The sequence below is a fragment of the Papio anubis genome, unplaced genomic scaffold (genome assembly GCF_008728515.1).
Source record: "Papio anubis isolate 15944 unplaced genomic scaffold, Panubis1.0 scaffold125, whole genome shotgun sequence".
NCBI classification, from domain to species: Eukaryota; Metazoa; Chordata; class Mammalia; order Primates; family Cercopithecidae; genus Papio; species Papio anubis.
Genome location: NW_022161192.1, coordinates 115,523 through 134,589, shown reverse-complemented (window position 1 = coordinate 134,589; position 19,067 = coordinate 115,523). Strand labels below are relative to the sequence as shown.

At 40.5% G+C, this 19,067-nt stretch overlaps 2 protein-coding genes across 2 annotated transcripts in view; both read right to left on the bottom strand.

The window, feature by feature from the left end:
* Positions 1-9,575: 9,575 nt before the first annotated feature.
* Positions 9,576-11,288, bottom strand: LOC116272553 (putative uncharacterized protein encoded by LINC00612). Its single transcript, XM_031661289.1, is given in 3 exon segments — positions 9,576-10,658; positions 10,660-10,973; positions 11,214-11,288. Coding segments are annotated over 3 exon segments (573 nt in total). The 3' UTR covers positions 9,576-10,474.
* A 2,522-nt stretch (positions 11,289-13,810) lies between these two features.
* Positions 13,811-19,067, bottom strand: part of LOC116272550 (alpha-2-macroglobulin-like) — a 46,478-nt gene continuing 41,221 nt past the window's right edge. Inside the window, exons 30-36 of the mRNA XM_031661288.1 lie at positions 18,763-18,981; positions 18,467-18,594; positions 16,586-16,676; positions 15,848-15,916; positions 14,843-14,945; positions 14,287-14,328; positions 13,811-13,938 (exon numbers count right to left, since the gene is read on the bottom strand). Of these exons, the coding sequence (XP_031517148.1) occupies positions 13,922-13,938; positions 14,287-14,328; positions 14,843-14,945; positions 15,848-15,916; positions 16,586-16,676; positions 18,467-18,594; positions 18,763-18,981 (669 nt within the window). The 3' untranslated portion in view covers positions 13,811-13,921. The remainder of the gene's footprint in view (positions 13,939-14,286; positions 14,329-14,842; positions 14,946-15,847; positions 15,917-16,585; positions 16,677-18,466; positions 18,595-18,762; positions 18,982-19,067) is intronic.

Here is a 19,067-nt window from a genome sequence, read left to right as displayed (position 1 = left end):
CTGAAAGACACAAAGGGAGAAAAGCTTGATGATGGGAGCTTCAGTGGGGCAGAGCTACGTGGAGAGGCTTTGACCTATTAGGACTGCAAACCATACCCAATCAGGGCCTGCGTGATCACAAAAATGTCAGCCCACTGGGGAAATATATAGACGTGGTCCAGGAATTTCCACTCTTATATGCAGGTGGAAAATCCAAAGAGGCTACACTCATGCTACAGTGTTTAAAGGCTTAAAATTATAGGGATCCATGGGTGTATTCTTTCAGTTCTTATTCCATATATGGTTCTTTTTTCTGGCATGATGTTTCGCATCTTTTCCTCATCTGAAGACTTATAATTCTCTCCATAAATCAGTATAATACCTGCAATTTCCTTGGGGGTGTGTGTGTGTATGTGTGTGTGTGTATGTGTATTGTATATGTGTATGTATATGTATATGTAATGCGTCGTGTATCGCGTGTGTATGTATTACATCGTATATTAATACCGCGATATTATATGTATGTCGTGTGTGTATGTGGCAATGCATGTGTATGTATGCGTGTGTGTATATCGTGTATCGTGTATATGTCTTAGCGAGAGTCTCGTGTGTAGAGTGTGTTCGCGTCGTGTATCGTGTGTAGTAATGCAAAATATTAATGGTAATGCATGTGTGTATGTAATATGTGGTAATGCGTGTGTATGTCGTGTGTATTATTAATGCGTGTGTGTATGCGTGTATGTGTGTGCATGTGTGTGTGTGTGTGTGTGTAGGGATATATGTGTGTGTGTGTGTGTGGATATGTGTGCGCGTGTGTGTATGTGTGTGTGTGCGTGTATGTATGTGTGTGTGTGGCGGAGTGTGTGTGTGTGTGTGTGTGTATTTTAGGGATGGGGTCTCACTCTCTCCCTCACTGCAGCCCTCAAGCTCCTGGGTTCCAATGACCAACCATCCTGCCTCAGCCTCCCTGGTCTTTGGGACTACTACAGGTTATGCACATGCTGGCTGATTTTATTTTTTCATTTTTTTTTGTGAGAGATGGGCTCTACGCTTGGTTGCCCAGGCTGGTCTCAAGCTACAAGCTTCAGAGATCATTCTGCCTTGGCCTCCCAAAATGCTGGGATTATAGGCATGAGCTACTGTGCCCAGCCTCTTCATTTGCTGTTTTAAGACCACTCAGGCTATAGTTCTCTCTCCTCTCTTAGTTCCTACTATAATTATTTGTGTAGTTCTTGGGCTTTTCTTTATTGCTCTCCATTGCTGTACTACCTTTTTAAGGAGATTTATGTATGCCTTTATTCATAAGCACTTCTTGGTAAAACTCTTGGTCCTGTGGATTATTTTGCATGATTGATAGGCTTACATATCAATATACGTGTATATTACAGGTAGTTTTTGCTGTAGTTTTGTAGGTCAAGGAGGAAAGAATAAGGTATGGAGACAGATTAAACTGAAAACAAGATGCACAAGGGTTTACCACACTTTAATTCCTTTAATAATTGAGGTTTGGCCTCCACTTCCACCCATGTTGCTACTATCTCAAGTGAAATAACTCAGAAACAAGAGGTCAAATACTTCACATTCTCACTTATAAGTGGGAGCTAAATAATTTGTACACATGGACATAGAGGGTGAGATAACAGATATTGGAGACTCAGAAGAGTGGGAGGGTGAGAGGGCATGAAGGATGAGAATCACTTAATGAGTACAATGTACTCTAATTGGGTGATGGTTACACTCTAAGCCCAGACTTCACCACTATGCAATGTAGCCATGTAACAAAACCTTATTTGTACCCCCTAAATCTATATAAAGTAAAAAAGAAAAAAAAACTCAAACAAATTGGCTTTTATTTTCCCATCAAAGACACTACGCTGGAGAGAACTGAATTTATCTAGGATTCTGTTTAGCTCACATGTCTCATAGTAATCATAGGCTTTCACAAAAGCAGGTTCCAACTTTCTTATGGGGGTGTCTTGCAGAAGAGTGAAAGAAAAGGTCAGTGTTTGATCCGTAACCTAGGAAAGGAAAGAGCAAAAATTCGGAACCAGGGAGGCCTCATCTCTTTTTCTTTAGCATCAGTCTTCATCCTTTGAAAGATAATATTTTAGTGAGCTGATAAGATTCATTCTCCAGTTCATCGGGCTCCCTCACGGCTCACATAGGAAGCAGTTGGATGGTGATGTGGATTTCAGAGTTGGAACCTCAGGAACTTGAGCAGAGGCTCCTGAGAGTAGATTAGAAGTTTATTAGTCTTTTAAACGATTAAAATAATATATATTCCCCCATAATATCCAACACATGGCTCTGCCTATAGTGAGAGATAGATTATTTATACTGGCAAGCTGACTCTATCTATATTAATATTAATATTTCCAAATATTCAGGAAACAGACACACATCAGGTGTTGTTCTTGTGCTGCTAATGAAGTTAATGGAATTACACTATAAGACTGACTGTGATTAATATATCTAGACTGATAGCATATCTATCATCTGTATCTATCTAATCTACCATCTACCTTATCTATCTATTATCTATTTATCTATCATTTATCTAACTTCTCTCATACATGTATGTTAAGGTAAGCTTAATTTAATCACTGACAACCCTTGGAAACACTTCCTATCCTTGATTACCAACTTTCAACATGGATGACGAGGCTTATTTAAGGAAAAGAGTGTTTATCTGAAGTACACAGAAATATTCATATTTTCATTTTAATACAAACAAATCTATACCCACTGGCCTCCTCCAACACTCTTGTCTCTGACATTCCAAGTCCCAGGAAGCTTGCGATGAGGAATGAGGATGTAAAATATCTCACGTGAACAGAGAGGATGTGCTTTTCCAAATGGCCTTCCTGATGACTGCTCTTCTCGTACCACATGCTTCCCTGGTAATGAGACCCCCTAGAAGGACTGTTCACCTGGGTCTGTCTAGCAAGGCTGGCAGGGGCCCCACCTGGTTCACAGAAATCAAGATATGGTGCTTGTGCACTTCTGTCCTGCTCATGTGGCTAGACCTTTCGAGCTGAGGAAAATAAGAGAAATCCCCAGTGTTACTGAATAAAGAAAGCCTGTGGGGTAAAAAGAGACAAATAGACTGTGAGACTGAAGAAGTCTATATATAAACAAAGCTGGGGTTACATTTACTTAAATGAGTTCAAAGACACTTGTCCAGTAAGATGAAAACATATACAGGGTATTATGAATACCACCACATTAGATATAAGGTTGAATATTCATATGATTAAGTAATAGGCATCTTTGGCGTTTGTTTGAAGGTGAGGGAGAAGTATCCTCACACTGGATAGCTAGTCATCTGAGCTGATCTGTGAAAACATCTGTCTCTACACTGCCGTTCATCTCAGCTTTCTTTACACTTTCACAGTTCTTAAAGACTATGCCAATGATTTTGGTACTTAATTATATGTTGCCCTGAAATGTCATTTGACAGTTTTGGCTACCCATGTTTAATAATTTTATCTAGAATGTAGGCCCACCTTCCTTATATTTCTTGTATCAGCACCTAGCACAATGCTAAACATATATTTGGTACTATATGAATTCAGTTTCCTTAGATTATGACCAATGTTGCTTAACATTATTAGGATACTGCTGCTATATTCTTACATGAGATTAAAAAAATCCAAACACCTAGCACCTATTTACCGTTTTCACTGTGAGTTTCAATGGATAAAACCAGATATCATCTTGGATATATCTAAGACTAGACAGCTCCCTGTGTAACTATAGATATAAGAAAGAAAAGAAATAAGCCTCACTATCTTTTGAATCTTGCTCTCTGTTAAGGTTCCACATAAGCCCTGACATCTTTATTTATTTTTATTTTTAATTTTATGCATGTATGTATGTATGCATGTATGTATGTATGCACATATGTATGTTGAGACAGGTTCTTGCTCTGTCACCCAGGCTGGAGTACAGTGGCATGATCACTGATCACTGCAGCTTAGACTTCCCAGGCTCCAGCTATCCTCCCACCTCAGTCTCCTGAGTAGCTGGGACCACAGGTGCATGCCACTATGCCCGGCTAATTTTTGTGTTTTTGGTAGAGATGGGGTTTCACCATGTTGCCTGGGCTGGTATTAAACCTCTGAACTCAGGCGATCCACCAGCCTTGGCCTCCCAAAGTGTTGGGGTTACAGGTGTGAGCCACCATGCCCAGCCAGCCCCGGCATCTTTAAATAGCTTTGCTACCTATTCCTGTGTCCTCAGTGATCTTTTCATTCCTGGAAATAAATCGCCTTTACTGTCATTGTGAATGGTTCTGAAAACTAACTGCATAACAGAACCACCTAAAGAGTTCATTAAAAACATAGATACCTGTTAGCTGGATGTGGTGGTGGGTGCCTATAGTCCCAGCTACTAGGGAGGCTGAGGCAGACAAATTGCTTGAACCTAGGAGGCAGAGGTTGTAGTGAGCTGAGATCGTGCCATTGCATTCCAGCCTGGGCAACAGAGTGAGATTCCTTCTCAAAAAACAAAAAACAAAAAAAATACAGATGTCTGAGTACATCCTCAGAAATAATAAATTAAATCTTTATTGATGAGACCTGGAAATCTGCATTTTAAAATAAATTCTACAAAGGATGCTAACCAGATTTTAGAATTGCTGGTATATGTCACTTCTTTATAACTTATGTGTTTTGGATTAATGATGATCCTTTTCTGTCATGTGAAGACTATCTTCACAATTAGACTATAAGATTTCTCTAGGTAAGAGACAGTATCTGTATTTACATTTCCTGTGGTTACTTGAATATGATTTTGCTTAATTCATACGTCTTGCTTTTATGAAACACATTTAATTTGTCTATTGATGATGGATCAAATTGTGAATATTATTTCTTCTTTTCATCCGAGAAGCTGGGATTAAATTCCTTTAAACGAGTTTGAAGGATTTTGTATTTATAACCAGAGTCATGGGTTCTATTCCAAGTAAAACGTTTTTTATTTTTTATTTTTTTATGAGATAGTATCTCACTATGTTGCCCAGACTGGTTTTGAATTCCTGGGCTTCATATGATCCTCCCATCTCAATCTCCTGAGTAGCTGCCAGATAAAGTTTCTGAAGAGTGTTGTTGAATTGGGAATCTTTTTTCTGTTAGAAAAATAGAATTGTTGTTTTTAATAGAGATGGGGTCTTGCTATGTTTGCCAGGTTGGTCTTGAACTCCTGGCCCTCATCAAGGGATTTCAGTATCTCTCTCCTCTTGTCCTGGTTACCTGCCAGGGCAAAAGCATAGGCCGGCAGTGCCTTGGTGTAGACGTGGCTGCCATGGGCCCCTTCCCTTGCTGACTTCCAGGCTGACTCCAGGCAGAATAGGGCATTACTGACAACAGGGTGAAGACAGAGTGATGGTATTTTGACTTATATAAAAAGGGGTCCTGCCAGGTCCCAGAAGAAACATAAAGACTATAAGATAGGTGATACCAGTGCTTTTCATATCTGTCTATCTATCTATCTATCTATCTATCTATCTATCTATCTATCTATCTATCCATCCATTTATCTATTCCCTGACCATCTTCTTAGGAATCACTCTATTTTAAAAAATAAAAAGAATTGCTTTCTGATTAAAATGTAAACTGACAAAAGCAAGGCTAAAGGCCGTGTGCTTTGGATGGATTAGTTTTGGCACATAATCCAGGGCTTTATTGAACAAGTGGATCCTCCTGAAGGAACAACAAATATGATGCATAGTGTTGTGCAAAAGAAAAGCTGTCACTTGACTTTTAGAGGAGTGTTATTAATATTATAACCATAGGCAATATGATTATAACTTCATATCAACCTCTGGTAATATTATAACCATAGGTCACTGGGTTTCATAGCAGCATAGGAAGCTGGGAAATTAATGTGGTACCTACAGTGACTGGGAGAGGAATCTCCAGAAGGGAGATGGTGATATAGGCAGAGAGGGTCATTTCATCTTCTACTTTTCTTTGCGAATATAAGAGAGAGAAAGAGAAATTAACTCTACATCAGGAAACCTTTAAAGATGTCTTCTCTCTTCATGGTTAATCTGTTTTCTTCTATGATTCCTTGACAATTCCTCTCATCTATATTCCCACTGTTCAAAGTTCCACTCTCAACCTAGATTCCATTTCTTTTTCCTTGGTGAGTGGCTTTTTTCTCCTTTGCTGTTGTCCTTCCATATTCTCCAGTCCTTTCCTTTAGGAATTTTCTTGTACCTTCTTCTTACATGTCTTTACCCTTAGAGAAATCGCCATGGACTGGTGAGTCAGCAGATTCATAACTAGCACACAAAAGAGATGATCTTCATGGCATTGTTGAACAGTGATCTAGAAGTCCTGAAATAGCCATTGTCCTGCTTCTGGGAGAGCCCCATGAGGGCTTGGGTAATGTACACTTCATTGATGAAAATGAAGTGTCGAGTTTGAGTAAGGGTCTCACTCAAGGCCCTCAGTAAAATTCAACACCCCTTCAACACATAGCAAGATCTCATCTCTACAAAAAATAAAAAAATTTAGCTGAGTATGGTGCACGTGCCTGTAGTCCCAGCTACTCAGGAAACTGAGGTGGGAAGATCACTTGAGTCCAGGAGTTTGAGGCTGCAATAACCTGTGATTGCAGCACTGCACTCCAGCCTGGGTGGCAAGGTAAGACCCATTATTATTGTCTTTTCCTTTATTCTTTATCAGTAAACCTAATTACATGTCTATCCTTGCAGTTCAATCATTTGAGAAGCACGTGTTCAAAATCTGTATCATCTTCTGCTTGAAATGCATTGTATAAGGTTATATTTTGGAAAAAAAGGAATGCTGTTTTGAAAATGGGCTGGCTGTGCCATGAGTTTATAGACTAGTGCTTTGATGTTGCTTAGAAATCAAAGACTATAGGGAAGTAGTCATTATTCTGGAAATGTGTTGTTATAACATCATATCTCATATGAATATCTCAATCATCATTGTATAATACAAGAAGGGAATTTAGAATATTATTGTATAATGTAAGAAGGGAATTTAGAAAACAATTATGTTGACTCTTTCATTTTTACTAATGAGATTGAGGCCTGAAGAAGAGGCCTTTTAGCTCCTAATTCAGTCTTTTAAAAAAACGATGGCAATAAAAATAATCTATTGAAAGATGATATTTCAGAGAGTGTTGAAAAGCGGGGATACAATCAGAGGGGAAAATATTTGACTGTGGACTCTGAAAGTAAATAGCCTAAGAGCAAAACTGAAAGTTTACAAAGGAAGGAGTGAGCCAATAGAGTAACTATACTTTATTTGCAGTGTAATTTGACTTAAAAATGGTTTTCTTTCTCTTGATACTCTTCCCTTTGCTTCAAATGGTTTTTTTTCCCTCTGCTACCTCTCATACATGTGTCAAAATTCTCTCTGTTCCACATGATGCATCTTCTTTACGAAATATTTTTATATTCCACAGAAGCGTTATCTTCTTGTGTGTACATTGTATACCTATTGTAATAATTATTACATTTTATCTTATTGTCTTTTTATTGTTGTTGTTGGGTGGCAATGTCGTGTCTAACACATCAAAAGAAGTGGTTTCAGTTCTGGTTCTGCAACTTACCATCTACATGACTTTGGGTAATTAATTTGGCCCATGCAATATTGGGTTCTGTCTCTCTCATACGGGCAATAGGCCTGCTGCACCATTTCATTTTTATCATCTTTGCTAAATAATTAGCATTTATTCTAAAACATAAAGTGATTTCTTATTTTACCTAGATCATGGAACACTATATAGTAAGGACAAAATTTGGTACGTTTGATCTTCAAGTTGGTGAACACCTCTAAGCCCATGTCCTGGAAAAAGAATGATTACCCAACCAAACGTAAATATTTAAAAATTATATAAAAGTAGAATACCTAAGTCATGACATTACAGTTTTACCTAACCAAGAAGAGTTACAGAATACTCAGTGCAGTAGTGGAATAGTATAATTTTATTCTTTGAAGACTTTGAATTTTGTTTCTCATACTCTTTAGCATAGCAAGGCTGAGTAGTGCAATGTATTTACTATGTACTATATTTACTATATATAAATGTATGTACTCTATTTACCAATATAGTATTCTATTAATCCTAAATAATTCACAAGGCATATTAATGGATAATATAGGCTTTACCTTAATAAAGTTGCAAACATTCTCTTCATTGCTGTGTGACATTAAGTACATGAGTAAAGACGTTATCCTATTGGATACAGTCTTTTTCTTCTCCCTCCTCCTGAAACTTGGAATGAAGTCAGTGATGCCCTTCATACTTGGCAGATTATATGCCCATAAAATATAAGAAATAAAGGGGAATTTTTTTTCCTCTTCTTTCTTGAATGATCCCCAGTGAAAAGAAAATAACCTATGTGATTACTACAAATTATTTCTTGAATGTGTTTATGATTTATAAAAAAGACTATGTGGATATTTTCTTTTAAACAGTGTCTTGTCCTAACGGTGTATTTACCATGTTCATGAACAGACCCGAAATACTCCAAATACCCAATAGTAACAGAAACATCAAGAGAGTTCAAGGATAAATTTTGGACCTTATATATTGAGAGAGATGATATTTAGGATATAATTTAAAATAAAATACATTTATATAATTATTAAGATATTATATATTAAATGTATAATATATTAATTCCAGTTTGGGTGACAGAGTGAGACTCTGTCTCAAAAAAAAAAATACAGTGACTATACCTAACCTGTAGAACATGATACCTTAGCCTATCCTACCTTAAACATGCTCTGAACACTTATATTAGCCTACAGTTGGGCAAAATCACCTAACACAATAGATGTATAATATATCCGATCTATTTATATATTTATTTATTTTTATATTTATTATATTTTATATTATAGTATATTATATTATAATTTATATTTATTATATTTATATTATAGTATATTATATTATCATTTATAATAAACATAAATTATTTATTATATTATGTTATATGTTATATGATATATATAGCAGATATATTAAATATTGTGTTAGGTGATTTTTTATACAATATATAAATATATCAGATATAGTATACATTTAAACAATAAAACACCTAAATAGCCCAATTTTGTGTGGATCAGTACTACTAATGGCTTAGGGTAAAATGACAGCTACAGCATAACTAGAATGTTAAAGTGCCATGTCTCAGACAACGTGTATGGACATAAAGTATTCAGGAGAATACTCCATAATAGAAAAAAAAGTTGTAAAGACTAAAAGACTAAATAAGACCTTTTTTTCTTGAGCAATGATTTGCCCAGGCTGGTCTCAAACTCTTGGCCTCAAACGATCCTCCTGCCTTGGCCTCCCAAAGCATTGGGATTACAGACGTGAGCCACTGCTCCTGGCCAGAATTCTTGATTAAACAATAGGATCTAAATAAATTTAAAACCATTTTATTCTTTTTATTCTTGCAGGGTAAACTCAAACATCGTATTTCTTTCCAACTTTGTATTCTTGTCATAACATCCCAATATTCTCTGAGGCAAATGGATGCTTATGACCAACTGGCCTGAAATGGGGGAATATAGGGTTGGTGGTGAGTCACATATAAGAAAATGCAAGAGAATAGCACCGTATCATATTTCAAAATAAAATACAAACTCTATATAAAACTGACCCCAACAAGTCTCCATTTCATTTCCTGTCATGTATCCATATGCTTTCCTATAAAGAATAAACTTCAGTTCACAAAATCAGATGTAGAAGTTACGTTACTTTTTAAAATTCCACGTAATTTTAATTCTAAGATTCCCATGCCACCAGGCTGGTGGGAAATCCATTTTTAGTTGTAATTAGGCCCTTTCTCCAGTATCACATATGAATTTGAGTGTAATACCCCAAAACTTGAGAAGGCCATTGTATCTCCAGTCCACCGGGGCAATGAATAACTTGAGCACCTGATCATTATAATGACCCAGAAGTGTATCTTTTTATTTTACTCTGCGGTGAGTTTTTCTAAGGGAGGAATCCTATTTTGTTTAATTTTGTATTATAGCATGGGATACTGTGCCTGGCAGATAGTAGACAATCAGTTAGTATTTCAGGAATAAACACTCTTGGTCAGTGATACAGCTAATGATTTGCAACAAGCATATCCTTAAAGTACATTTTCAGTAACGATTTCCATATGAACAAAGAAATAAACTAGAACTAAGAGGTAAAATTTATTATAATCCTGTTGCTTGTTCCCATAGCCATACTCTGATTTCTTTTAAGTTCTGTGCCCTGGATTGATACTTAATTTGACAGCTAATTATAATGTTTATTAAGCTCTGAAATATGCTGTCTCCTGGCCTTTTTGTCTGAAGTTGTTTGAGGTGTCACCATGGTTGGAAGTTAAGAGCGTGGAAGCTTGACTTCTTGGTCTTGAATTCTAGCTTTGTCACTTACTAGCTTAGTAAGTTTGGGCAAATTACATGTCTCTGCCTCAGTTTCCTCATTTGGTAAGGTAGTACCTATTTCACAAGGCTGATGGTGGCTGCAGTGGGGCGTCCAGAGCTACCATCACGCCAGCTGCAGCGACCCCAAGGCAGCCGACTCCGCCGCCACCATCTTCGCGTTGCCGGATTGGGGGACCTGCTCCCAGGCCCGGAGCCTCTGCCGCTCCGGACCCTGGCCCTATGTTGCCGCTCCCGCCCGCCGCGGTGGGCGTGGGGAGGAGGGGAACAGTCCCTGGAGCCGGCCCCGGGAGTCCCCCCGGAACCTGCCGCCCTGGAAGCCGCCGCGATGGACCGGGCTGAGTCCCCCGCTGGAGGGGGAGCAATGTAGTCGGGCACGGAGGGGCAGACGGAGAGGTGCCCCAAGGCGGAGCTGGGCCCGGGGCGGTGCGGTGCTCGCACACAAAGCGCGGTGGCTGGGCCCAGGGCGCGGAACTGGGCCAGTCTTCGGGGCCGGGGTGGGAAGTGGGAACGGGGCCTGCTTTGGGGACCCGGCCAGTGGTGTGGCCACCGCGCAAATCCCTACAGTGCCGCGTTCCTTGGCCTTGGGAGAAAGCTCTGAGTAGTGCCGCCCGGGGCGCGTCTCCAGGGTCCGCCGGGCATTGGGGTGACCGCCGAGCTAGACGCTCCTCACCGCCAGGCCCCAGGGCCCGCGATCTGCTCCCGGAGGCGCCCCCCAGGCAGGGCCGTGAGCCGGGCAAGGGAGAGTCCTGGGCTGCCCCTGAGCCCCGGAACCACTGGAAGAACTTGCAGCAACGTCACCCCTGCTACGAACGCCGACCCGGGCCCAAGGACGACCTGGAACGCCCCCCTCCTCTCCGCCCCGCTCCCGCCCATCACCCCAGGCTGCAAGGAGGCGCCACCGGAACTGCACACTCAGAAGCAGGTGAGCCAGGGACAAGCAGGAGCCCCGCCCCTTCCCAACTGGTGGAGCAGGAGCTCCCTGGGTGCAGCGGCAGCCACCCTGCCGCCGCTGTGGACATTTCTGTGCTCTCGGAGGCCCAGCAAAGCCCCCTGCCCACTGCGGGCTCGAGGGTGCCTGCTCCCGCTGCCTGGCTTCTCTCCACCGTTAGCACCCGCTCTGATCACAGGGCAAGATCGGGCCGAGCCTGCGTACTGTCACAGCCTCGCTGAGTGTGCACACGCTCAGGACAGCACTGACACGCCAGCCCCGTGCCGTCTCGGCCCCCTCCGGAACTTGGGCACCAACAAGCATGGGAGGGAGGCCGAGAGGGGGCTGAAGATAGCTGGGCACTGGCTTACAGGCGCCCCTTGGCATGAACAGCCTGGGAGCAGGGGGCAGACAGGTTCCTGGGTGGAAGGGGGTGGGTCCCCAGTGAAGCCCCACCCTCAAGCCGGGGAGGGCCTGACGCCTGCAGACCAGAGAGGGAACTTGTGCTGTTCCCTGGGCCCACCCGTGACTGCCCATGGACCAATCGGCACGCATTTCCTCCCCTCTGAGGCTCATAAAATCACGTGGACTCAGCTAGATTGGAAGAGAGGATGGGAAGACAACGGATGAGCTGCTTGTGGAGAGAAACTACCCGTTCTAGGACCTCCTCCCTGCTGAAAGCTGAACGCTCAATGGGAAGACCTGTTTGCAGAGAGGAGCCGCTCACTCCAGGGTCTCCTTTCTGATAGAAGCTGAACACTCGTTGGGATACCCTGGCTGTGGAAAGGAGCTACTAACTGCGAGTCTCCTTCCTCTTCGTCTTCCTCATCCTTCTGTTCCATTGCTGAATAATGCTCCTCTTCATCTGTCTCATTCTCCGGTTGTCTGCTTGATGCAGGAGCTGAGGAGCCGCACAGCAAGGCTAAAAGAGCCATAACACAAACAGGGCTGCAACATGTCCCTTGCTCCCCACAGCGAGAGAAGAGCTGCGGGCCTCTGGAGAGCCCAGACCTGGGAGCTCCTTGAGCCCGGGCTGTGACTCTCTCGTTGGGGCCCTGGTTGATGTCACTGCATTCCCCCGTGCCACTGTGGGAAGCTGCTTGTGGTGCACCTGGTCCAGGGGGAAGCTGTTTGTTGTGTGCCTGGTCCAGCCGCCTCACAGAGAGCCTGTGCTGGTGCTTGGAGCTGCCCAACCCAGGCAGCAGCTGGTGTGTGTGACTGCACGGTGGCCACGCTTGCTCACACACCCCTAGCACGCCCCTCTCCGCTGCACCCCTGTCTCAGTCTCTCTTGGATCCGGGACCCAGGTTGCCAGCAAGTGCGAGTGGGCAGAAGTAGCCCGGTGGGCCCAGAGAAAAACTCAGGCAAAGGTGCCACCAGACTAGCCAGGAGAGTGACACCTCAAGGATCCCATGATGCTGATATGTTAATATCTGGGTAATGCTTACAGAATAAGCACCACACAAAAGTGATAGCTTTTATTTCTTATTTTGTTTAGCCTGGAGACAGAGCTAAGGATTGCTTGAACTTCAAAGTCCTTTCCAGTTCTTAGTTTATACAATTCGTACTCACCCTTCTGCCTAACTAAACATTGTCATTGTTGTGCCAAATGAAGAGTAGGACTCCTAGCATTGTCCTCAGACTCTCTTGGCTCAATCCTCCTGCTTTAGTCTTTCCAACTTCTTCAAAAACTCCTGAAGCTTTTGCTTCTCCTTCCATAGAATGGAAATGTATGTTGCAATACTTACTGCAAAGAAAATTATATATTTTAAAAATAGACTAAAGAAATGTTGTGAGACATCAGACATCAATCAGATGTTGTGAGAACTGATTTCTGCATCAGAATATCTCCTGACTTTACAGCTATCCTTTCGTCCTGGCTCAAAGTTCCAGAAGAAAGATGCTCCAATATAATACTCCTATTTGGACTTTGAGTCATACACATTCCTTCTTCTGAGAAAACTTGCTTCTGCATGAACCCTCCCTTCATTACTTTCAGCTCATCTATTATTGAATCTGAGACCCCAGGTTAACTGACTGATGACTCTCATCAGTGGCAGATTTTGGGGTAACATAGGACACACAACTCCCAGTTCAGGTCAGGTCCCAATGATCCTGCCTCCCATTATGACCTGTTCAATGTTGTATTCCATTCTACTTCATTTTAATGTAAAAAGTCTTTTCTGGTGAAGCCAGTCTTGTTTTCTCATAAAAATTCACTCTTCGGGTTTTTCATAGGGTATTTCCATAACCACCTTCCTAGTATATAACCCAATACTTTCTTCTTTCCCCACAGTCCTTACATGAAGCCTACTCATACCAACATCACTGTATCTTTTTTTTTTTTTTTTGTATTCTGAAGTCCCTCAGCACTTGATTCCTTTAAGTTTTATCTTGGTGTTCTATTGGGAATCATATGGAAATGTAAAAAGATATTTATTGAATGAACAGGAAACAGGGAAAGACATTGACCAGAAAAAATGTTTATTCATCAAGTCTTTAAAGATACAAAAATGTGTGTCTTCTGTGAAGCTCTGAAAACAGGACTCCAGCAAAGCAGTTTTCAGCCTTGTGGTCTTCAAGCATTTCCAAGATCTGTGATATTGGAAAGAAAAAAAATTAAGACAGACTTGGGTCTCCATGAGCAGAGAGTATTCTTTCCCTTAGTTCTGAGTGGCATAGTGCCCAAAGAAACCTAATCAGTACAGTGGGAACCCAAATCTGTTACAAATCTTTACCCATAAGCAATCCTAGGGACTGTCAAATCCGAGGTTTGACAGAGTCAGTGGCCCTCTCCAGTAAATGTGTTTTTCTATAATAATGTGCAGTGTGAGTAACCTGATGTTTTTGACAAATATTTACCCAGGGTTTTATGAAGGAGAAGGTTTGGGGGACAAGCTGAAGGAGCTCTGACTGCCTTTTGAAGGAGTGTGAGTGACTTACCTTTGCTGCAAGGGGCATTGTATTCAGCAATTGCAAACTCATCTGGAAAAGAAAAAAACCAACAAAAAACCAGAAATCATTACATGAAGTGAGGAAGAAAGCAAACATCTGTGGGATACAGGCCAAGGAAGGAGTTTGTTGTGGGAAGAACAGTATTGTACCAGAAACATTAGCATCACTCATTTGATGCATTGCTTGCTACCTTATATTCTCCTTTCAAATACAGTGTTTTATATTTTCTTTTATCCCAAACTCCTGAAGGACTCTTCAGATGTTCTACTTACTTAAATCTCATAGTCATACAGTCTATTTATCTGATGAAAAGGGAACTGAATATCCCACAGGTGTTTCGTATTAGTAGTTGATATATTTATAATGTAGGTTGTTTCTACAATGTGTGTATAAGACACAAAAAGAGGAGCATCAGACTCGATGGAGACAAAATGAAGTGATAATGTAATTACTTAATGTAATAAATAGCCCCAACACATCTCCCAAATCTGAATTTCTGTGATCAGGAATTAAATATTTCTATGTGAAAATCACTGTCACTCACCCGTCTCGTAGTAATCATAGACTTTCACTATGGCTGGTTTCAGATCTCTTACTGGGACATCTTGCAGAACCGTGAAGAACAAGCTCAGTGTCTGATTTGACACCTGGAAAGCAAAAGTCAATTAAATGACCTTTCAGGAAGCTTTCTTCTCTCTTCGAATTAGTTTAAGTATTCACCTGTTTTTTGGGGGAAAAGCTTTATCATCCTACAGCACACTATAGGGTCCTTAATTAAATTGTGCAGAAATCTCTCAGAGGGGATGATAAATTCTCCAGATTATTTCTTAAAAAACTAACACAACACATATACTTCTGTCAATGCCGATACATAGCTCCTTTCATGGGGGTAAATGATACATACTTTTTATTGGATGACTGTGTTCATTTTTAAATATCCAGAGATTTGGTATAGCTTCACTTCTCTGTCTTGCAGGAATACTTGTGTAGACTCAAGGAGGCATCTAAAAGGTTGATCTTTCCAGGCTTAAATTTCATAAAATTTGTAAACCATAATTCCCATCAACATGTGCATGAACAAACTCTCCTACCACACGTATCTATAAAATCAGATTGGTTTATTGGTGAACTGGTCTTATTATTTTATGGTTCAAGTCCTTGTGGAGATTGACAGTTTTTTTTCCTTTCATATTGTTGTTATGTTGATAATTAACTAATAATTGACTAATCATAAGCGCTACTTCCTTATATTACTGGCTATCAAAATAACCTGTCAACATAATAAACACATTCTGTGAAGATTTCTTGCTTATGGGGTTTTAGGAATATTCATATCCCAAGATCCTAATAAGCCATTTCTACCCGTAATGTCTGGTGAAATATAAATAAAGGAGAGGAGAACATTCTTTTAGCGTTAACATTAGAATTCTGAAATTTCTAGCATGGAAGTGATGTTTCTAAAATGCATTTACCTTCCCAGATGTTCCCTTGGAGGATTATTATCTACCTTTTTTTTTTTTTTTTGCAAATAGACTAGAAGGTCTCTTACCTTATCCAGGTAAATCAAGACATGGTTGTTGCTGACTTCTGTCCGGCTCACATGGTTAGATCTTTCAAGCTGAAGAAAATTGAAACACCACCAATGTTAATAAATAGATGAAATCCTTGGGGGATCCACAGAAAAAATATTTTGTATTGCCAAAATAACCCTGAGGATAGAATTCTTCAAATGCTTTTTGTAAGCAAAGATATAATGTAACACAATTAAAAATGAAAGGCATAAAGGGTTCAATATCAGTATGACACAAGACCAATGTGTAAAGTTATCTATCTGACGAAAAGACAGCTAGGTATTCTAAACTTGGTAGTTACTCATATTTCAAAGTTCAATTCAGTTTCTATTTCTTCATAAGGAGTTTTTTTTCCTGTTTTGCTTGCTCGATTTTTCTTTTAACTTCTGTAATACTTATAGTTTATGCCAGTCATTTTCATATTTTTCACTGGTTCATGTTCATATGTTTTATCTTCTTAACAAAATTCTGAGCTAGGAAGACATTGAAAAACACCTGCTGACAATCTTTTTCTTGTAGTCACAGGTCCTTGCGCAGGGCTGTGAACACGGTGAGCATTCATACAAACACATGTGATTGTATTTCTGAGCTTGGAAAAAGTGTAAGGCTTTGATAGAGATTGATTTTCATAGTATTTTAATATTAGTATTGTCTTATGCTGGGGATACATACAACATTAAATCAAACAGGGCATTCTGGGGTTATGATAAACCTACCGTTTTCACTGTTGGCTTCAGGGGAATGAAGCCAGAGACCATCTTCACATCAACGATCGCCATGTTGGAGGCAGAGCGGCTCCCGGTATAACTGAGGATCCATGGAAGGAAAGGATTAGAGTTTTCTGTGTTTTTAAATATTTTCTTCTTCTATGTCCATGTTAAGCATTCCACAGTTCTAAAAGGTACATGTAAGTCTTCCCAAATATCTTATCCCAGTGGTTTGTAAAAGTGGTGTGTATAGAATTTTTAGGAAGCCTATTAAAGTCACCGAGACCAGGCCCTGCTCTAGACCCGATGAATCAGAATTTCTACTGTATAGAGGCTGAGGATCTGCATTTTTTTTTTTTTTTTTTTTGATGGAGTTTTTTGCTCTTATTGCCCAGGCTGGAGTACAATGGCATGATCTCGGCTCACCACACCCTCCACCTCCTGGGTTCAAGCGATTCTCCTGCCTCAGCCTCCCGAGTAGCTGGGATTACAGGCATGTGCCACCACGCCCGACGAATTTTGTATTTTTAATAGAGATGGGATTTCTCCATGTTGGTCAGGCTGGTCTCAAACTCCCGACCTCAGGTGATCTGCCCGCCTTGGCCTCCCAAAGTGCTGGGATTACAGGCCTGAGCCACTGTGCCGGGCCGAGGATCTGCATTTTAAGAAAGCTCTACAGGTGAGGCAGAGGCTGTTTGTGACCTCTAATCTATGCCCGTTATTTTATTTATTTAATTTTATTGTCTTTCAGCTGACAAAATGATGTATATTATGAATAATAAATTTCAGTCTACATTATTTACAAAACCAACAACAATTTATAACGTTTACTTAAACACTGGCTTTCAACAAAACACTTAGAAACACCTAGCGTCTTGTCCCTGAGAGTTTGCATCTGAAATTTGGACTACTTAATTTATTTTTTGGCATATATATATACACGCTAAATTAAATGAAAAACATATATATATATATATTTAACTTTCAGGTTCAGGCGTACACGTGCAGGTTTCTTATCTAGGTAAACTCGTGTCATGGGGGTTTGGTGTACAGATTACTTTATCACTTGGGTACTAAATTTTGTACTCAATTGTTATTTTTTCTGATCCTCTCCCTCCTCCCATCCTTCACCCTCAAATAGGCTCTGGTGTCTGTTGTTCTCCATTTTGTGTCCATGTGTTCTTATCATTTAGCTCCCACTTACAAATGAGAATGTGCAGTGTTTAGTTTTCTGTTCCTGTGTTAGTTTGCTAAGGATAATGACCTCCATCTCCATCAATGTTCTTACAAAGGTCATGATCTCATTCTTTTTGATGTATGCCAGTTATTTGTTACATAGATTTTGTCTTAACTGTTTTCCTGAATAGTATCCCCAACCAAGTTATATGTTTGTGGAGAGAGAAGTTTTTGTCAGATCTGCCGCTATTTAAATATTGATGCATATAAGTATATCTTCCCCCAAAATTAATTATATCATATATAACCTGAGATTTATTTATTGCCAGTAGGAATTCTAACTAAAGATTCACTACTTCCTTCTAGTCAAACTTTTCAGTAATTCTTCATCCCTGTCTTCAATAAAGCAAGAATAATATAGGATTTCATTACATAACAAGGAATTCAGGTCAGAGGCAATGGGTAATATTTATTTAGTTGTTATTGAGGGAAATTATTACCCTTTAAACAATGAGGTTGCACAATAATAGATCCTGGATGGACAATGTAAACCCCATCATTGAGAAATTATATTGTATCAACTTAAGAGAATACATTGCATTTTTAACGAATAGTGCAAACATCTACTATTGTACTGCTTTACTTAAAGAGGAGTTCCAGTACGAAGATTGGTGGTTATTCTTAGGATTAGGTGATAAAGTCAGAAGGTCTTACCTGACACTTAGTGAGATTTGGAAGCTGGTGTGGGCTTTGGGTTCGTCACAAGTTGCAGGCAGAGTCTGCACCCCTAACGCAAACGGGAACTCTTCCTTTTCTGGGAGAATATTGTATTTCAAGGATGTCTATGGCACATCAAAGACAAAATCAGTTTTTTGCCCTTTCCCAGAATTCCTCTCAACTTCCCTAACTCTTTCTCTGGTTTGCCCCATTGTTTTCTGAGTGAGGACTTCTCAGTGAGAACAGCTGCTGTCCTCATCTGTCCTCTGTCCTCACCTGCCCAAGAGTCTCACCTGGAGGTAGACACATCCTTCTCCTGTCACTTTCATGCTGTATTCCCCAGGCAGCTCTGGTAATGAGACCCGCTGCAGTAACAGGCGGTTGCTGTTGTCCACTTGGAATTTGTTGGAAAATGTCCCTGAAGACTGGATAGTCACCTGTGCAGCCTTCCCAGTTCTGGTGAACGTGGCTGCTCCATATTTGGACAGAGCATGGAGAGCCACCACTGTGTCCTGGAAGAGAGAGATGAGTGAGAGAACCCATTGGGTATTTTAAAGATTTGAGGGCTGACATATTTTTCAAAGACCCATGTGAGGGA